Source organism: Lissotriton helveticus, chromosome 3_1 (assembly GCF_964261635.1).
Source record: "Lissotriton helveticus chromosome 3_1, aLisHel1.1, whole genome shotgun sequence".
Taxonomy (NCBI): Eukaryota; Metazoa; Chordata; class Amphibia; order Caudata; family Salamandridae; genus Lissotriton; species Lissotriton helveticus.
In genome coordinates this window covers 184,669,313-184,685,166 of record NC_136061.1, presented here as the reverse complement: position 1 = coordinate 184,685,166, position 15,854 = coordinate 184,669,313, and the positions used below count along the sequence as shown (strand labels likewise).

General features: G+C 39.8%; 1 protein-coding gene across 1 annotated transcript in view; it reads right to left on the bottom strand.

The window, feature by feature from the left end:
* Window positions 1–4,316: 4,316 nt before the first annotated feature.
* Window positions 4,317–15,854, bottom strand: part of STX1A (syntaxin 1A) — a 672,774-nt gene continuing 661,236 nt past the window's right edge. The window contains exon 10 of the mRNA XM_078679566.1: window positions 4,317–14,332. Coding sequence (XP_078535692.1) covers window positions 14,255–14,332 — 78 coding nt within the window. The 3' untranslated portion in view covers window positions 4,317–14,254. The remainder of the gene's footprint in view (window positions 14,333–15,854) is intronic.

Genomic DNA, 15,854 nt, shown 5'->3' with positions numbered 1-15,854 from the left:
TTTAGTGATTATGTCAAACAGATTTTTCTCTTTCAATGCAAATCTCTCCTGCTTCAGTTGTACGTATAGTTTTGATCCATGTACCAAGACATCTTCTAGACGTGTCTTTATATCGTTATCCACATATTGTTTGGTCACACAGTTGCGTAGTTGCACAGACTCAGTCATTTCAAAGGGATTTGCTTTCTGTTTCACAATGGTCCATTAATTTAAAATGTGTCATCTCTCTGAAGACATTGCGAACAGAAAAGACTTCATGGCAAACTAGCTGCGATTGAGCAACATATTCACTTTTACGTGTCTGACCAACAATTCCCTTGGAGATTTTCTGTGACCCCTGGATCGTCTTTTCCAGTTTCACATCTGCAGCCTACCTCTCTGTGTTTCACCACAAAATATCTTCAAATTCATTTTCTGTAAAGGTATGATTTTTCCACCTCTAGCTTCTTCACTCTTTTGAAATACCAGGACCCCATCTCAGGTAGTTTATCCAATCGAATTTGTGAAAGAAAATAATCAATGACTCCACAGTCTTCATGTGTAGCTCCCAATCACCATTCTGATCAGCATGGATAAAAATCATCATTGGATAAAGATCAAATTCTACTGGATTGCTCATAAAAATGTCAGCTACAATATGGAAAACACCTTCATCTCAGAAAATTAGCAGGATAGGGTGGTCTTCAAGCTGAGCAAGCACATTTGAGTTGTGTGACTGTTGCGTAGGTTGTGACTGGAGATGGTATTACTGGTAAAAACCCAACCATCTTCAGTGGTATGGTATTCTGGGAGATCAGAGCATGAATTCCAGCCCAGGGAGGAACTGGCTTTTCTTCATCCTTCAGTCTGCATCTAACAAGCAATTCGATAAATACAGTTAAATCAGCTTTGTGGACCGCAGCATCAGGTAGAAGAAAATCCATGTCATCAGCTACTTTAAAACTTTCTAGTAGACTGAGACTTGTTGATGGCTTGTAGTGATTTTGCACACGTTGGCAAGGCAGTAGGGTTATAAGTCTGCTGCTTTGTTTGTTTATGCCTTCAGTTGACACAGCTTGTTTTCCAGCAGCACCTCCATTGGTACAGTCTTGACAAAGCACCATGGCAGTATCATGTGTGCTGGATGTTCCAGACAAAGAAGAGCTGTCTTCAGAATCAAAATTATCAAGAGCAGCAATTGTAAATCCTTTCCAGGTAAAGTGACTTGGAAGTGGTCTGCTGTCGGATTCAAAAGATTTTACAGCATGAGCTGCTAACAAGTTCCTGCTCTGTACTATGTCATTATAACTTGCTGATACACCAAATGTATTAATTGAAAAGATTAGCTCTCTACTTTAGCACTGGTCATAGATTGCGTGGGCAATCATCATGTGTAGCAGAGTTTCGTTTTGCTGTGATTTAATGTATAAAAACTGATTTGGAAAAGACAGTATATTTGCATAGCATAAGCCTGTGGGTTCATGGGATTGTCTTCCACTTTTTAGCTTATATCTTCAAAGCCACCATCAATATTGTCGGCTTCTGTTCAGAACTCATGAACTTTAGTTTGTGACAGTTTTGCTTTGCTGATATTAAACAATGATGCAAAAAATGTTAAGACAACATCAGGCAATCTTGTTGACGCCCATGATTTGCGGATCTGTGGGGCATCACAAAATTTGTCATTAAGTCCAAAATCTAAATCTTGCATGACGTTTCTCAACATGGTTCCTGCTGATTTTACTGCATCCTGTGATCCTATTTTGGCAGCAAGAACTTCATGGGTCAAATCAGATGAGAACACTATAAATGGCTCATTCTTTTTGTTAGACTGACAAAAACAAATTCTGTCATTGTACATTTTCACCAGAAAATTCTTAATTTCATTATTATGGATCAATACAGTTTCATCAATGTTGACCATTACTTCTCTGATCTCACTGAATGTGAGACATTAGCCAGCACTCAAGAGTGGCTTTAAAACGTTCTTTACTTTGTCAAAGAGTGCAAAGTTAACTGAATGCTGGTGGTTACATTGCTGGTGGGAGCTCAAGGTACATTCATATTTTCGAATGTATGCATGCATGCAGTTCGGGTGGGTAAACAAATCTGCTGCAAATATTCACTTTGCTGTTTAGATCAGCTACTCGTGAAAACTTCATCTTGAAAGAAACTAGCTTCATATAAAAACATGTATGCCCTGTACTTTTTTATTTCGTCAATCCCTTTGGCCCTTGTTCTGGATTCTTTCGCCAATCCCTTTGGGCCTTGTTCTGGCTAAACCATCAATAATACATTAAAGATCCTCTGCTTTCTGAGCAGTTGTTGGCGATGGATGAGGGGTGGCCATCGATCTTCCAACTGGATGGGCATTGGCTTTCTCTGAAGTCTCCGATTCTTGTTGTGATTCACTGGTTTCTGCTTTTTCTGACAATTTCTTTCCAAGCTTTTTTCCATTTCATACGACTTGTAGCACTTGTTTCTACAATGATAAAATATTTGATTCTCTTTACTCATTAGTTTCAATCTTTTGTGAATTTCCACTTGCTGTATTTCGGCACCATGCCAAACTCTCTTCTGTTCAGCCACAGTTGATGTTAGCTTTTCTTTCGGACTAGTTTGGCATATGACACATTTTTCTTTTATGAAGGAGTCCTCAGATTTTGTAGTTAACAAAACTGTCAGAAGGTAAAGGTCTTCGGCTACCACCTGCTAAGCTCATGTTTACGAATTTGAATCAACAGAAAACCTGAAACAAACACAATATTTAAATAAATTACTAATATGACGGCTAAAACATATCACTATAGAGCCACCATTTTGGAAAATGGTTGAAGGGTTGCTCTGAGGAGTTATTTCCTGTCTCCATAAAACTACTTGACCCCCAAAACCTATGTTTTGAGACCAAAATGAAGTATTTAGTTCTCATGGTTCCTGAAATATTACATCATCACTGCAAAAAATGCGCCATTTTAAAAAATGTCACCCAGAAAAATTTGGTCCGGATTAGCAATGTCCACCAGAGCTAAATTACGTCTCTAATGATACAAAAACACAAATAAAAAATGACAATCTCTGGATAATAATTTTTTTTACGGAGGTATATTAAGGGGCCAAGTTTGATCTTATGATGTAATTTCAGCCTTGAAAAGGTGACAAGAGTCACAAAACACATGTCGGCTGATTCACATCAATGGTCTTATGATGGGAGAGCTTCAGCCTTTCATCAAAAACCCTTTTAGGGTGGTGTCAATAGTCCATACTTATGGTTAATGTTGACTGATTTAGGTCTTTTGACTTACAATTTATGAGCCTCAGGCTTTCATGAGCAACCTCTTGTATGGTTCTGTCATTAACTTATATTTACCATTTGTTTTTTAAAGAAATGTTTAGTACCATACAGAGAACATTTTTTAAATATATATTTGCAAGAAATATTAAGAATGAATTGTCTAAATGAAAAACATTTGTTGACTGAAACATCTCTGATAATTGAATGATGAATTAAGTAGAATGTAATTTGGGTGCATATAAATTGAGTAAAGATAAATTCACTTTTACAGAAGTCATAGAAACTATATTGAATTTTTGATGGGAGATGGGTGCGTTCTATAGAACCTTATCTAATTAGAATTGTTTTGTTGATAGTAGGCAACTATCACTTTGCGGTGCACCCATAGACAGGACAGAGTATCCCATAACTGCCCTACTTTTTTGATTAAATTACTTACTACATTTACTTTATTCAGCGAGTGCACTAGCAATTTTCTATGCTCCAAGGTGCAAGCAATCTCCTCTGCTTTATGTCCATAAGCCGAGGGGGACTATACTCCAGGCAGGTGTGTGGGCATGTCAGGACGCCGCAGTCCCCATGTGGTGTCCGTGCCAGCGACTCATTCTAGGGAAAACTACGGCTACATTTCTTTCAAGTTTTGTTGCGTTCCTACACACTCCAGCAACATGTTACTCATATTTGACCATTTCTTTAGCGCCCAGGGAAGATAACGCAGGCTGGCAGCATGAGCAGCTTCAAGCGGCATACTCTTAAACCTTTGTTGTTGTTGTATTATTAGTAGTTTTATTGTTTATTGCCAATACTTTTGTATCTATCTTCAGTTATTAAGATAGATATTTAGATAGACCTGTGATGTAATGATCATTAGTGCAATTGCTAATACATCTTACCTGAGATGTACAGACTCCCAAAGCCGTGCTCCTGTGGTAGCACCTCTTGATGCTCTGGAACAAATGTGATGGTGATTCCATCCCTGAAACATCACTCTGTTGTGCTGCAATGCCTTTATATTGCACATATAAAAAAACACAATCAAGGTACCAACAGATTGAAATGTTTATTCTACATAAAAATTTCACAAAATGGATAGCCGTTTACTTGAAAAGCTGAAAGGGAAGGGATATTTGGCAGGGAGGGGTTCTTAGAAAGAAGGCAACACCAGACGTTATATACCCCCTTTAACACGCAGCAAGCCCGGGTCACGTAAAAAACAAGGACACTTAGAACACAGTACGTCAAAGATACAAATTCAAAGTCTTTCACTCGTAAAAAAGATCCATTACAAAAAGGAGCCCAAGCAACACTTAAAAGCTGCCATTATCTCTCATGGGGCCCTGGGGAGAATACTGCATTCATATATGAGGCCCAGCAGGAGTTGGAGGAATCCACACAACACTCCGGACATCAAGGGGCAATCAACAGGACAGTCATCTGCAAACAAAGGGGAAATATTTTCTCCGAGCACAAACAATCCCTTCCTGGTACTTGGCATCATGCAAATAAGCCCCAATGTTTATTGCACTATGGGTCTGGGGGAGATCTCTCTTTCAGGCTGTGGGGTGGCAGGTTGATAGCTGCCAACCTGGGAATAATGAGAGATGTGTATTTAGGCGTGTAAGGTATAAATGTGTGTACCTGCTAGATAGAAGCTTTGACCTGTATTTTTGAAGTAGCACCACCATAATTTAAATTGTTCAGTCCAAAGTTCAGTTAGAAACGTGCCAAGTATTGGCTGCATAAAAAGCACTGACTCTTCCACTTCAAATAAACGTAACTAATTAAAATACAGTATCAACAGAGCAGACATTTGTTTGGCATGAAGATACAAGCTTGCAAAATAATAGTTCCGGTAAGACCAAATGATATGTGTCATATCAAGACTGATGGGTTGTAGCGGCTTCTGAGCATTGGTGAAACACAGACTGCCTCTTCCATGTTATCCAAAGCAGTAGTTCTATATGACAAGACAGCACTTCCCAATAGGGGGCACTTATCTCAGAAAGACAGCTGAAAATGTGATTGAGGCATGAGGCAATTACAAAAACACCTTAAAATCTAGATCATGAAATAACAAAACTATGCAACTAAAACTAGTTTGTGAATACAGAATGCTTGCTATTATACATCCCTCTTTAAAACTGTTTGACTTCTTTTTGGGCAAGCAGGATCATCTGATATGCAGGTTACTATTGTTTCTGGCACATGACGTTTGTAGGTCAGTAGATTTTTCTAGTTGCCCTCATTTTAGAAATTACTGTAATCAAAAACTGTAATTCTTTCAACTTTTCCCAAATTTCTGCAGCCCTCAGTGGGCTATCGAGAAACAACTATCCTGAACTGCTTTCTGTATGTTGGGGATTCCCTGCTATCATGCCTAGGTGTGTGACAAATTAAAATGAATCTAAACTGGCATTTTTGACAAATGGTCCCTATTTTTCCTTACCTTACATTAAAATGGAAGGTTTGGTTCGAGCCACTGCTGGTTTTCTGCTGATTACAAACCTTACAGTCACCTAGACTTGACTGTTGAACTTTGAAAGCCTTGGATTTAGTCAGTGATATGTTAGTCATGGTTCAATTTAACTATGGGGAGGGGGATGACTATCTACAAAAAACACATTAAGAAAGGTTACTGATCTTAAAAATAATTTTCTATATAATAAAATCATTTCCAATTGCAATGCCAGACCTTGAAAATGCATATATATTATAACCTTCAAATATATTTGTTTTAAAAAAAAATATATAATATTTTGTTTCTGTCTCTACTTTATAATATCATTTATTAAGATAAAATCAATATTTAAAAATTGCATTACCCAGAGAAAACATTTACTTCTAAAACATCGACTCTCAGGCCTAGGCCACAATGAAGGATATCCACTTAACCTCTGCTCTGTTTCCTCTATCAAGTCTTACGGCCAGCCTCCAATGAACGGAGGCAGAAGCAAGTAAGAATCTGGAGACGATATAATAGTTGGAGAGCTGTTGTTACACGTAAGCAACTTTTCCTTCTCTAGCAAGAGATGTTCCTCAAATGTATACCTTAAAATGCATTTTATACCAGCACCAAGAACAATACAGATCAGAAGGGAACTGAAGATTATTAACAAAACCTAGTCCTTCTATTTAAATTTGCTGAATAACCATGCCTAGAGCATTAAAAAAAATGTGAACAGCATGATTTTAATGAACATGAGGAAAACATTTTGGCATTGCTGCCTGACAAATAGTCAAAAAGTAGACTACATGAGAAACAGCCCTATAATATAAACATCATGTACAAACTCTAGGACTGCTGAAAGGGCAACAGTTGCCTTTGATTAAGCTCAATAACACACTTGTGTAGCCACAAAACACAACAACCTACAATGCAGCCAAAACTGCAACACTATCTAACAGCAATAAATGTTCTGCTAAAGAAACATGTAATCAACATTCTACTCAATACAAAAAAACGGGGAACACCATGAACAAATAAATAACTTTTGTTGGAGAAACTCCGCCAGTCATAAAAATAGGAAATGCAGTGAAAAGTTTTCTTCAAGACTTGGGAGATTACAAAAAGACCTTAGTAGCAAACCAAACTAAGAGAAAACATTCAGGATCCTTGCCATGATTTACAGCCAAACAATGTTGATTTGATTAGAAAAGCTAATAAGAAGAAATAATTACAGTGGGTCAGATACCTAAACCTCAAGAAGATATGGTCAAGGAGTAAACCTGTCCTCTTTTCAACTGTAGACCACTTCATTGGGCGGATTAAAAAGGGTAAACAATTTCCATTAGTCTACAATATAGTCCTTTAACAATTCTAATTTATTACAGAGAGAGATATGTACAACATTAGCAGGAATTCTGTGGCTTCTAAGTCTAACTCATCAATGTCCGAATACCAAATAAATATGTTGAACCAATCCCCATAAACAACTTAAATGTGAGCACCCTTATGATTTTGCCCATCAACAGTCCACTCTTGGGTAGCACTAAAACGACTAGATGATGCTAGTGCCAGGCATCCACAGCTCAGTCCCAGATTCTCAGTTCAGAAAGCTCCAATCTAATTAAGAGAAACAGAATATTCTGTACATACTGTCCCCTTACAAGAAAGCTAATTTCTCCATGAAGCCAAACACACAAATTAAAGTGAACATTCCCTATGGCTGCAGGTTGATAAGTTATGGACACCTATTGATAAAGCTTCAGGTCTAAAAGTGTCATGGGTAGCTTCTGTAATAGCTTAGATAGGCAGCCATCACCATAGTCATTTTGCATAGTGAGAAAAAACAGAATCATCTTGGAGCAATAAAGAAAACAAACAAGTGACTAGAAAATTTTGGATCTTCGAAGCCACTTTTGTAAGGGTAGCATTGGAAAATCTAAGTTCAGGAGATAAAACAGGGTACACGTTCAATACATAACATATAGTTTGTTGACCGATTGGGAGTCCTAGCTAAGGCAAGTTTGTATTTTCACCTGAAACGCCTGTTTGACATCTACTGACATTGTTAATGGTCGACAAGCGTACTTATGAAAATTTCCAGACCATGGTTACAGGTCAGCAGTGTAATTATGGAATCTGGTATGAAAGCAAACTCCTCCCAACAACATTAAAACAGTATTAACAAAACACTCATCCAACCTCGGAGATTGTGGTAAGCTACTGAGCTATGATCCCAGGGAAAAAGCCTTATGATGCTTAATTTGTAACACAATGTAAGATGTAAGGAAATATATAAGTTAGCAAAGGGAAAGTTAATGCTTGCCGGACAGTCAGTTCAAGCACCCTACACCAAGACACTGCAGTGTAAAAGTGGAATTAATGATCAAGGCAGAAAACATGTTGGGTTTATATCTGAGAACTTCAACAACCCAAACCAAAAAGAAATTGGTTCGTAATATGGCTCACTGGAAAGGTTTGGGAATAAACCCATTGTTTTCAAAATTGTTGCTATAAGTAATTTGTTGAAACATTAATACATAGTCAGGCTAAGTAAGGAAATTTAAACCATGAGCCCAGGAAATGTGTTAACCTATAGAAAGGATATTCAATGAAGCCAGAGAAAACTAAGACTAAAATAATATCTGTCTATTAAAAGGCACTGTAAAGATTGGCACTACTTAAAGTGAGGTACAATCAATGTTCTATAATAACAGATAGTTTAAAAAAATTACCATGATCTTTAAATTAACCTAGTCTCCTGAATATAGACCAGGCACATCAGCCAGTGCTCTAAAATTATCTTTAAAATATAACATTACCAATTCAGATATTAAACTGATATCACTGAATTCCGCTCCGAACTGCAGTTGATCATTTCATAGAATGACTGGAGCATCCAGCTGGTCAACTTTTCTCAATATAGCAGCCTAGCCAATTCCATTATCTGGGTTACAACGCTTCAAAACAAAACAGGGCCAGAAAGTAAACCTATGTGAATAACACATACTTGAAGTGACCACCTCAGTACAGACAGGTATTAAAGGGGTTGAAATTATTGTTCTGTAAAAAAAGGAGAACTAGGATGTGATATAGTTTTAAGTTGGTATTAATGACTTGAAATTGTATCATGCAACCAGATGTGCACATATACATATACATAAGTAAATGCATAAAACGCATATATTTCTATATGTATACATATCAAAACATATACAAATATAAAAAAGTAAAACGACACACCTTTAGCATGAGCCATAAGATCTGCTTCAACTCCTCCCAAGAAAGGCTGTAGTTTTTTTGAAGGAGACACATGTTCAAAACTCCCCAGTGTTGAAGCATATAAAATTGCTTTCAGCACCAAAGCATGCACTTTTGGTTTGAAAAGTTGATGCTAAGAACCTTCCGAGCACCGAAAGGTGAGAAACAAGGTAGCTCTGATGTCTTTATGAATACTGAAGGCGCCATCAGTTCTACATATATGTTCAACAAGAACGAGTATAGATGGAAGCCTCACCAGTAGTGGAGACTGTTCCTGAGGTGGTGAAGGTGAGATATGTCAGTTCTTAATTTGCAAACAGAATAAGTGCCAGGGTCCTCTCAGGAGGTCACTACATCTTGCAAAACACATTGACCCTGCAAGTGCCGCCAATGATAGTAACACAACTACTAACTATCACACTCCTGTGTGTGTGACAATTCAGACTATTCCAGGCCCCCAAAGCTATAAGTATGGCTTGGGCGGGAGGTAATAGTAATTTTTAATGTATATTAATAATGTACTGTTGTGGTCATCTCTAAATTATTCAGACAACGCCACTTTATGGCAGGTTGTCACAAGCACCAGTGTTGACAATTAAGTGCCGGTGCCAACCCCCGGAAACCACTGGGTCAAATTAAGCGCTGGATATGGTCCTTCCTGGCATTTAAAAGTAGAGAAATTAATTTTTGTGTACTAGTACTATGCTGCAAATATCTCATATGACCCGATTAGGAGACTTTTACCTTGGATGAAATAACTGCCATTTCCACTCCTAGGGCTCAGCCAGCCATCAATAGAAATGCTGCCCCACTTTCTGCAACTAGAGTTAAGGGATAAAATTGACTGGAACTATGTACAAATATTAAAGAGACAGCAGGCTTCTGAGGATTCTCTCCTTATACTTGAAATGTGTGCAGTAAACTGTGGTATGGAAGACTATGATGGGAGTAGAGCAAAAAGTATCTTCATCTCAACAGAGGGAGATTGAGCAACATAATCGGTGAAGAGACTTACCTAGCAAATGGCTACAGCAATGTTAACTGCTCTTTAAATATTCACTACTGAGGGTTCCCAGCCTCAGGATGAGAAATTATTCAAGATCTAGGAAAGATTCTGTGCTGAACAGATAAAAACTTCCTTCCTCAACGGTGGGGAATGGGGAAAATTCCTCAAACTTAACCCTCTGGTGGTATATTGGCATTAGAAACAAATGTTCAGGATCAATCAAATTTTTTCTCTGTATGGTGCAAAATATATATATATATATATATATATTTTCTTACTTATACTATTTAGAAAGGCACTATAGCTCAGAGACAGAAAAAACGATGTAACAATTTTTGATTTAAAAAGATTGGATTTTTAAATATGAGAGTACTGATGTCTGTTCTCATGGCCTGCTATTAATTTATGATTATCATATCTCAGAGGGATCTCTGGCTTTAGAACGGTTTTCTTTCTAACTTTCATCCTACATTTCTAATGACGTGTTTTGCTCGTTCTGGTGCATTTCAGATACCCTACAAAAGCTGTATACCTGGGAGTTGGTTAAAATACCTCGTCTCATTCAAACTACTATGTTTATTTAGGTCACTGATGAGATGAAAACCTGAATGTGGCTTCGAGCCAGTCAAACCAAAACAAAGATGGCAACCAAGTTAGGGAAGGATAGTTGAGGGGCGAGCTTCCATCATTAAAAGATGTTCATGCTGAATGTGCTGTCAAGCTTGATGATTGTGGATAAATTATGCTCCCTTAATTGCCCAGTATTCTGCTGATGGATAACCATGTTACAACAGCCCTTGGAAGATGTCTGAGTGAGGTTTGCACCTACGGCAATCCCTCTGAACTCCAGATAGCGAGCTTATCTGAGATTGTGGCTTCTGATCGTTCTCCCCCAGTTCTAACCCCAACTGAATCCGCCTTCCCATCTTGTCAGGGTGCAAAACTGGATAAGAACATTTCTCTGTTATATAAATGCTATGCCTATTGGGGTCAAGTGGAGACGGTGGAATCTTGAAAACGGTTAGAAATCAATCTGAGGTCATTCTTACTGTAATCACTTGAACTGAATTATCTCTTACTGGGGGCTGGAATGCCCATGCTTCATTACGTTGTAGGTTCAAAGTGGGGTAACTGGTTCCTTTTCTGTTACTTCAGGCTGTCCATCTCAACTTCTATTTGCAACAGATCATGACTGGGTAGGTCCAACATTTAGCTTAGCGTATTAATAAGTAATTGTCCAGAAATGTGAACGAGCATGCCAGTTACATGTGTAGGGATGCTTCCTGAAATAGATCAGGTACATCAGTAGAGAGTACCAGTGCAGCAGTTCACCTGTTATCAGTGGCATAGCTATAGTTACTGTAGCAGGAGCAGGGGCACCTGGGCCCTAGGGTGTGCAGGGCCCAAACCACCCCAATTAGAAATGTCTTCTATTAGCCTACCGTGGAGACTAGGGGCTGTTCTGTTGCATTAAAGGCCCAAAACACCCTGGCCATGCCACTGTTTTATCACTAGTTGAATTAGTCCTGAGCTTGTAAATGCCATACTGCAGAAAGAACATGGTGGTCTAACCCTCATGTGTATCTCTATTAAAGGACACAACAAAAAAAAACTAGCATTCCTACTCAGGCTGGCTCCGCACAGATATATCGCTCTTTTTGCTGAGTTTCCTCCCAGCAATCCAAATGAGCTTCATTCCAGGAAAAGTTGCTTTTGCGCTCTCAATATTTGAAACTTTAAACAGCCCACAATCTGTGAATGAGTGGTAGGTGAATGTGATTTTGTTTTGCTCACATCCATCCAATCACATCCCTGAAAAAACACATGCTAAGCATACCGCTGTTTTCAAGCCCAACATATTTGGTACTTGTTTAATGATCTCTGAAAGAAACAGTGGCCCATAAAGCTAGTGGACTTGAACTGGACTGGCAGAAGAGAGATGGCATGTGACAAATCTACGATTCTAAACTAAAATTCAGCAGAAGAGTCTCTAATATAAATGTTCAGCACAGCAGGCTCTAAAGCATCCCTTTTGCCACTGGGGAGGTTTGACAATGTTTTATAAGAGGATAGGTGTGGTGCAGTGGCCCGAGCAGCTGACTCCGGACCGTAGGGTTCACGTTCGATCCCTGGTGATGGCGGCAGCTCAGGTCATCATCATGAGACTCTGGGCAATAGCTCCCTCGATCTCCCTAACGGCTCCCCACCGTCTGGGTGATAGGTTCGTGCTTTACAAATGTGGGCCATTATTATTATAAGAAACATCCTGCTCGAAGCCTGACTGGTGCGGAGCATAGTTTTCTTATTGGTATGGAACCCTTTGGCAGCTGTTGCGTCCCCTGACACAACTGACTGTGATACAAACCCAACCTGTTTGAAAAAAGTGCCTTTGCTCTCTGTCTACCTTGACCATAACCTTGCATAGTTTTGGCTGGATTACGCGGTGGGAGAGAACGCCCAGGCCGAAGAGGACAATGTTGGCAGAATGGCATCATATTCTGAAACAACTAACAATCATGAGGCTAGTTGCCTCTGCGCACATTCTGTCACCATCTCAATTCATTATTATGTGGGGGGGGGGGGGACCTGGACAGCAGTTATTTACTTCCACTGGTAGCTAGAATCTTGGTGACCCATGTTTCATCAGCAGTGATCTGGAGCTGGTAGATGGCTCACACTCCACAGTGCTGCTTGTGTGTGCATGTCCAGGCCAGCAGGGTAGCCCGTCAGTTGTCGGAGGGCAGTGTGCCGCTGAATCAGTGTTTGGATGAGTGCCTTGGTTGTTCTTCTTGCCTAGTAAACAGAATACATTTGCTTGCTATGAATTGACAGTGCTCACATAAATGTGTTTCTTTTTTCTGCCGAAGATCCTCAGATATTGGTACCAGCCCAGTACTGACTGAAACCCTTCTTTGATATGATCCCTTAACTCTGCTGCTGGGACAATAACCAACATCGGTGAGGGTATGAAAGCCCAGAAGTCATACGATGAGCAACACCAGCATGAAATCCAACTTCACAACATGAACCTACTTTAAACACTACTCCTCCCGCTAGATCTTAAAAAAACGACCCAAAGCCACAGCAAAAGGGAAGCACAGAAAGCAGTTCTGAGGTGGACGAGGGGTCAAATGTCCTTTGACGTTGAAGGGAGGGGGCATTATCTCTAGGAAGCTCTGATCTCCAACTCAAAGTGTTTTGGTCCTTGTTAACAGTAACGTTGCCACCGCACTGAAAACTCTATACAGGGGTTCCCACCTCCCCTCTCTGATCCCACCCCTCACCCACTCTTTGCATATATCTGGTAATGAACAAACATGCACACACACACACACACATGGATGGACACAATAGTATATACTCTCACTCGACCTTCTATTAGAACTCTCTTACTATTAATTCATCTGCTGCTTGCCTTCTCTGCAAACAGGGTGTGCAAACCCATCTCTGGCACCAATAACCACCTCTTCCTACACAGGCACACCTGGGTGAGTTCATTTACACTCTAACTGTGACAAGAGGTTCCAACTCACTAAAGAAACACAAGTCAACAGAATTAACAATGCCTCTTGGACCTCAGTTCTGCCTAATGTCTAAAACTACTTCAACCTGACAAAACCATTCAGTTTACCTTGTTCCATATTGACCCACCCAGATTTACATATTGATTCTAATAATAAAACTGAACTTTAATACAGTGTTAACCCTTATGTATCGAAACTCTGATTTATATATGTTCTGCACCCATTTCAATAACTCTCTTTTATAGCCCACAGACAGACGAAAGTGCTATGCAGGTTGCATACAGTTCACTGCAGTAGATGCATTAACGGCTGGGCTAGTTTAAGCCAAGCTGCAAGCCTTGGATGCAGTTCGCCAGAGGCATCGAAGACAACGTGACCCACCATCAATGTAACGGACCAACTGGAATCACTTTAGCATTTCCAGCTGCCTTGTCGGTGGTCTTCTAAGCGCTGCATTCAACTCTAGTGCAACAGGAGGCATCTTGCCAGCTTCAGTGAAATGAATTCTCTCCAAGGCAAACTCCTCTGAGTCAGACCCACGACCGCGTCCGCCCAGCCCCTCCATACAGACACACAAAGTGTTACAAAAAGGAATGTCATGCATATGAAATCCACGTTCCAGTGGCAGGAATGGTCTCTCTTTTCAAAGTAGGCTATGTGCAGTTCTCAGCTTCAGTTGGCGGCGGCTGGAAGGTCAACATCACATTGGCATCTTTCTTTTATTGTTCCATGATCAAATAGTTTTGGAACTATCCGAATATGCCACCAAATGTGGAGGCAATGACCACCCCCAACACAACACAGCAGATAATGATCATAATCTTCTTCTGTAGATGCAGCATCATCCATGCAGCATTGAAGAAAGAAGAAGAGATGGCAAGAGTTAGCTCATGGTATACCAGCAGTGACAATATATTAACAACAAACAAGCATCCATTTCTTTTGGTGTTTTACAAACTCTGCCTTGGCACTTTGTTGTCTGCCTCAAAGCTATGGAGGCGATAGGCCATTTACAGAGGTAAGACAAAACCCCAAAAGGGTAATTCATGGAATACGAATAGTAACAGAAGACTGGAAATAAATGATAAAAATAGCATTAGTTATTTAGTGTATGACCTGCATTCTCATACTTTAACAAACTGGTTTCTGTATTTTCCTTCAAAGCCTCAAACGCTTTAGTTCTTGCAGCTTAAACAAAATATATTACAAAAAAGAAAACCTTAAATTTTTAATCTACGAATCAGCCCAAAGTAATTGTCTAATTCATTCAAATATGGACGCAAGCATGCAGAGTGCCAAGGCAGTATAAAAAAACCCACAACAAAATCTGGGCAGTGTTTCTCTATGAAAAATTATTTTTCGTAGTAGATTCTAAGAGCAGTGGACAAAAAGGAAAATCTTTTTCACTAAATGCAGTAAGGCCCTTTCAATCTCACATACGTTGGTCAGAAGCAACACCCATAATATACAGCGTACTGTGCATAAACCTAACAACTTCCTTATTTAGAATCCGAGATGCCTTCCTTCCCTTGTCAGACCTGGCCTCTCCTAATTCATTTGAAACAGGATTCTTGCATGGAGAACGAAAGCTTACTAGATTCTAATCCTAGTTCTCCATCATCTCAGTGACATTTATGAGCCTAGAATAGCTCTGCAAATATGCCAGTTCTGATAGAGACTTCTAACCTGCAGATTCCTCACCTCTTGAAAACTCCCCAGACATCAGACTGGATCTGGAAACTTTTCAGCAGTACCCCTGTACGAGGGCAGGTGGAGCTGTGCAGCTCCGCACTGACGCCGTCTAGCTCCTTAAATGATGGGGGGCCTAAATAGGTGCTTCTCCGCATGCTGATGTCAGTTCCATTCTTTCACCACCACCAGAAGCGGACCTGGAGCTATCCCTAGTCCCTTTGAGACACTTATCACAAATTTTACAGTGCACAGAGGAAATGTCACTTCCCAAAACGACAGGTTTTAGGCCCGTTAAGGACTGTTGCAAGCAAATGTATGTGTTGGATTGTCATCAGGTTTGCCTGTGCTATCAGGGGTTGAGTCACAACTCTAAGGCCTGCAGTGACTGTTTGTCGATGAACCCCAAGGTCATAAGGGAACGTGAGATGAAGCTGCACATCGCCAAACATTGCACAACTCCTCATCATGACCGGTTCCCATCCAAGGGATGGTCTAGGTTCTGTTCTCAGACCCGTCGCACTCAAATTCTTTGGTAAGTCAAAGAAAAAAACATAAAAATTCAAGCAGGACTTAGTCCTTATTCTCATTCCCAAAGTTGATCGGCATCGGACCCCATCCCGAATCTTGTCCAAAGTTTCTCAGACAATGACGCAGACT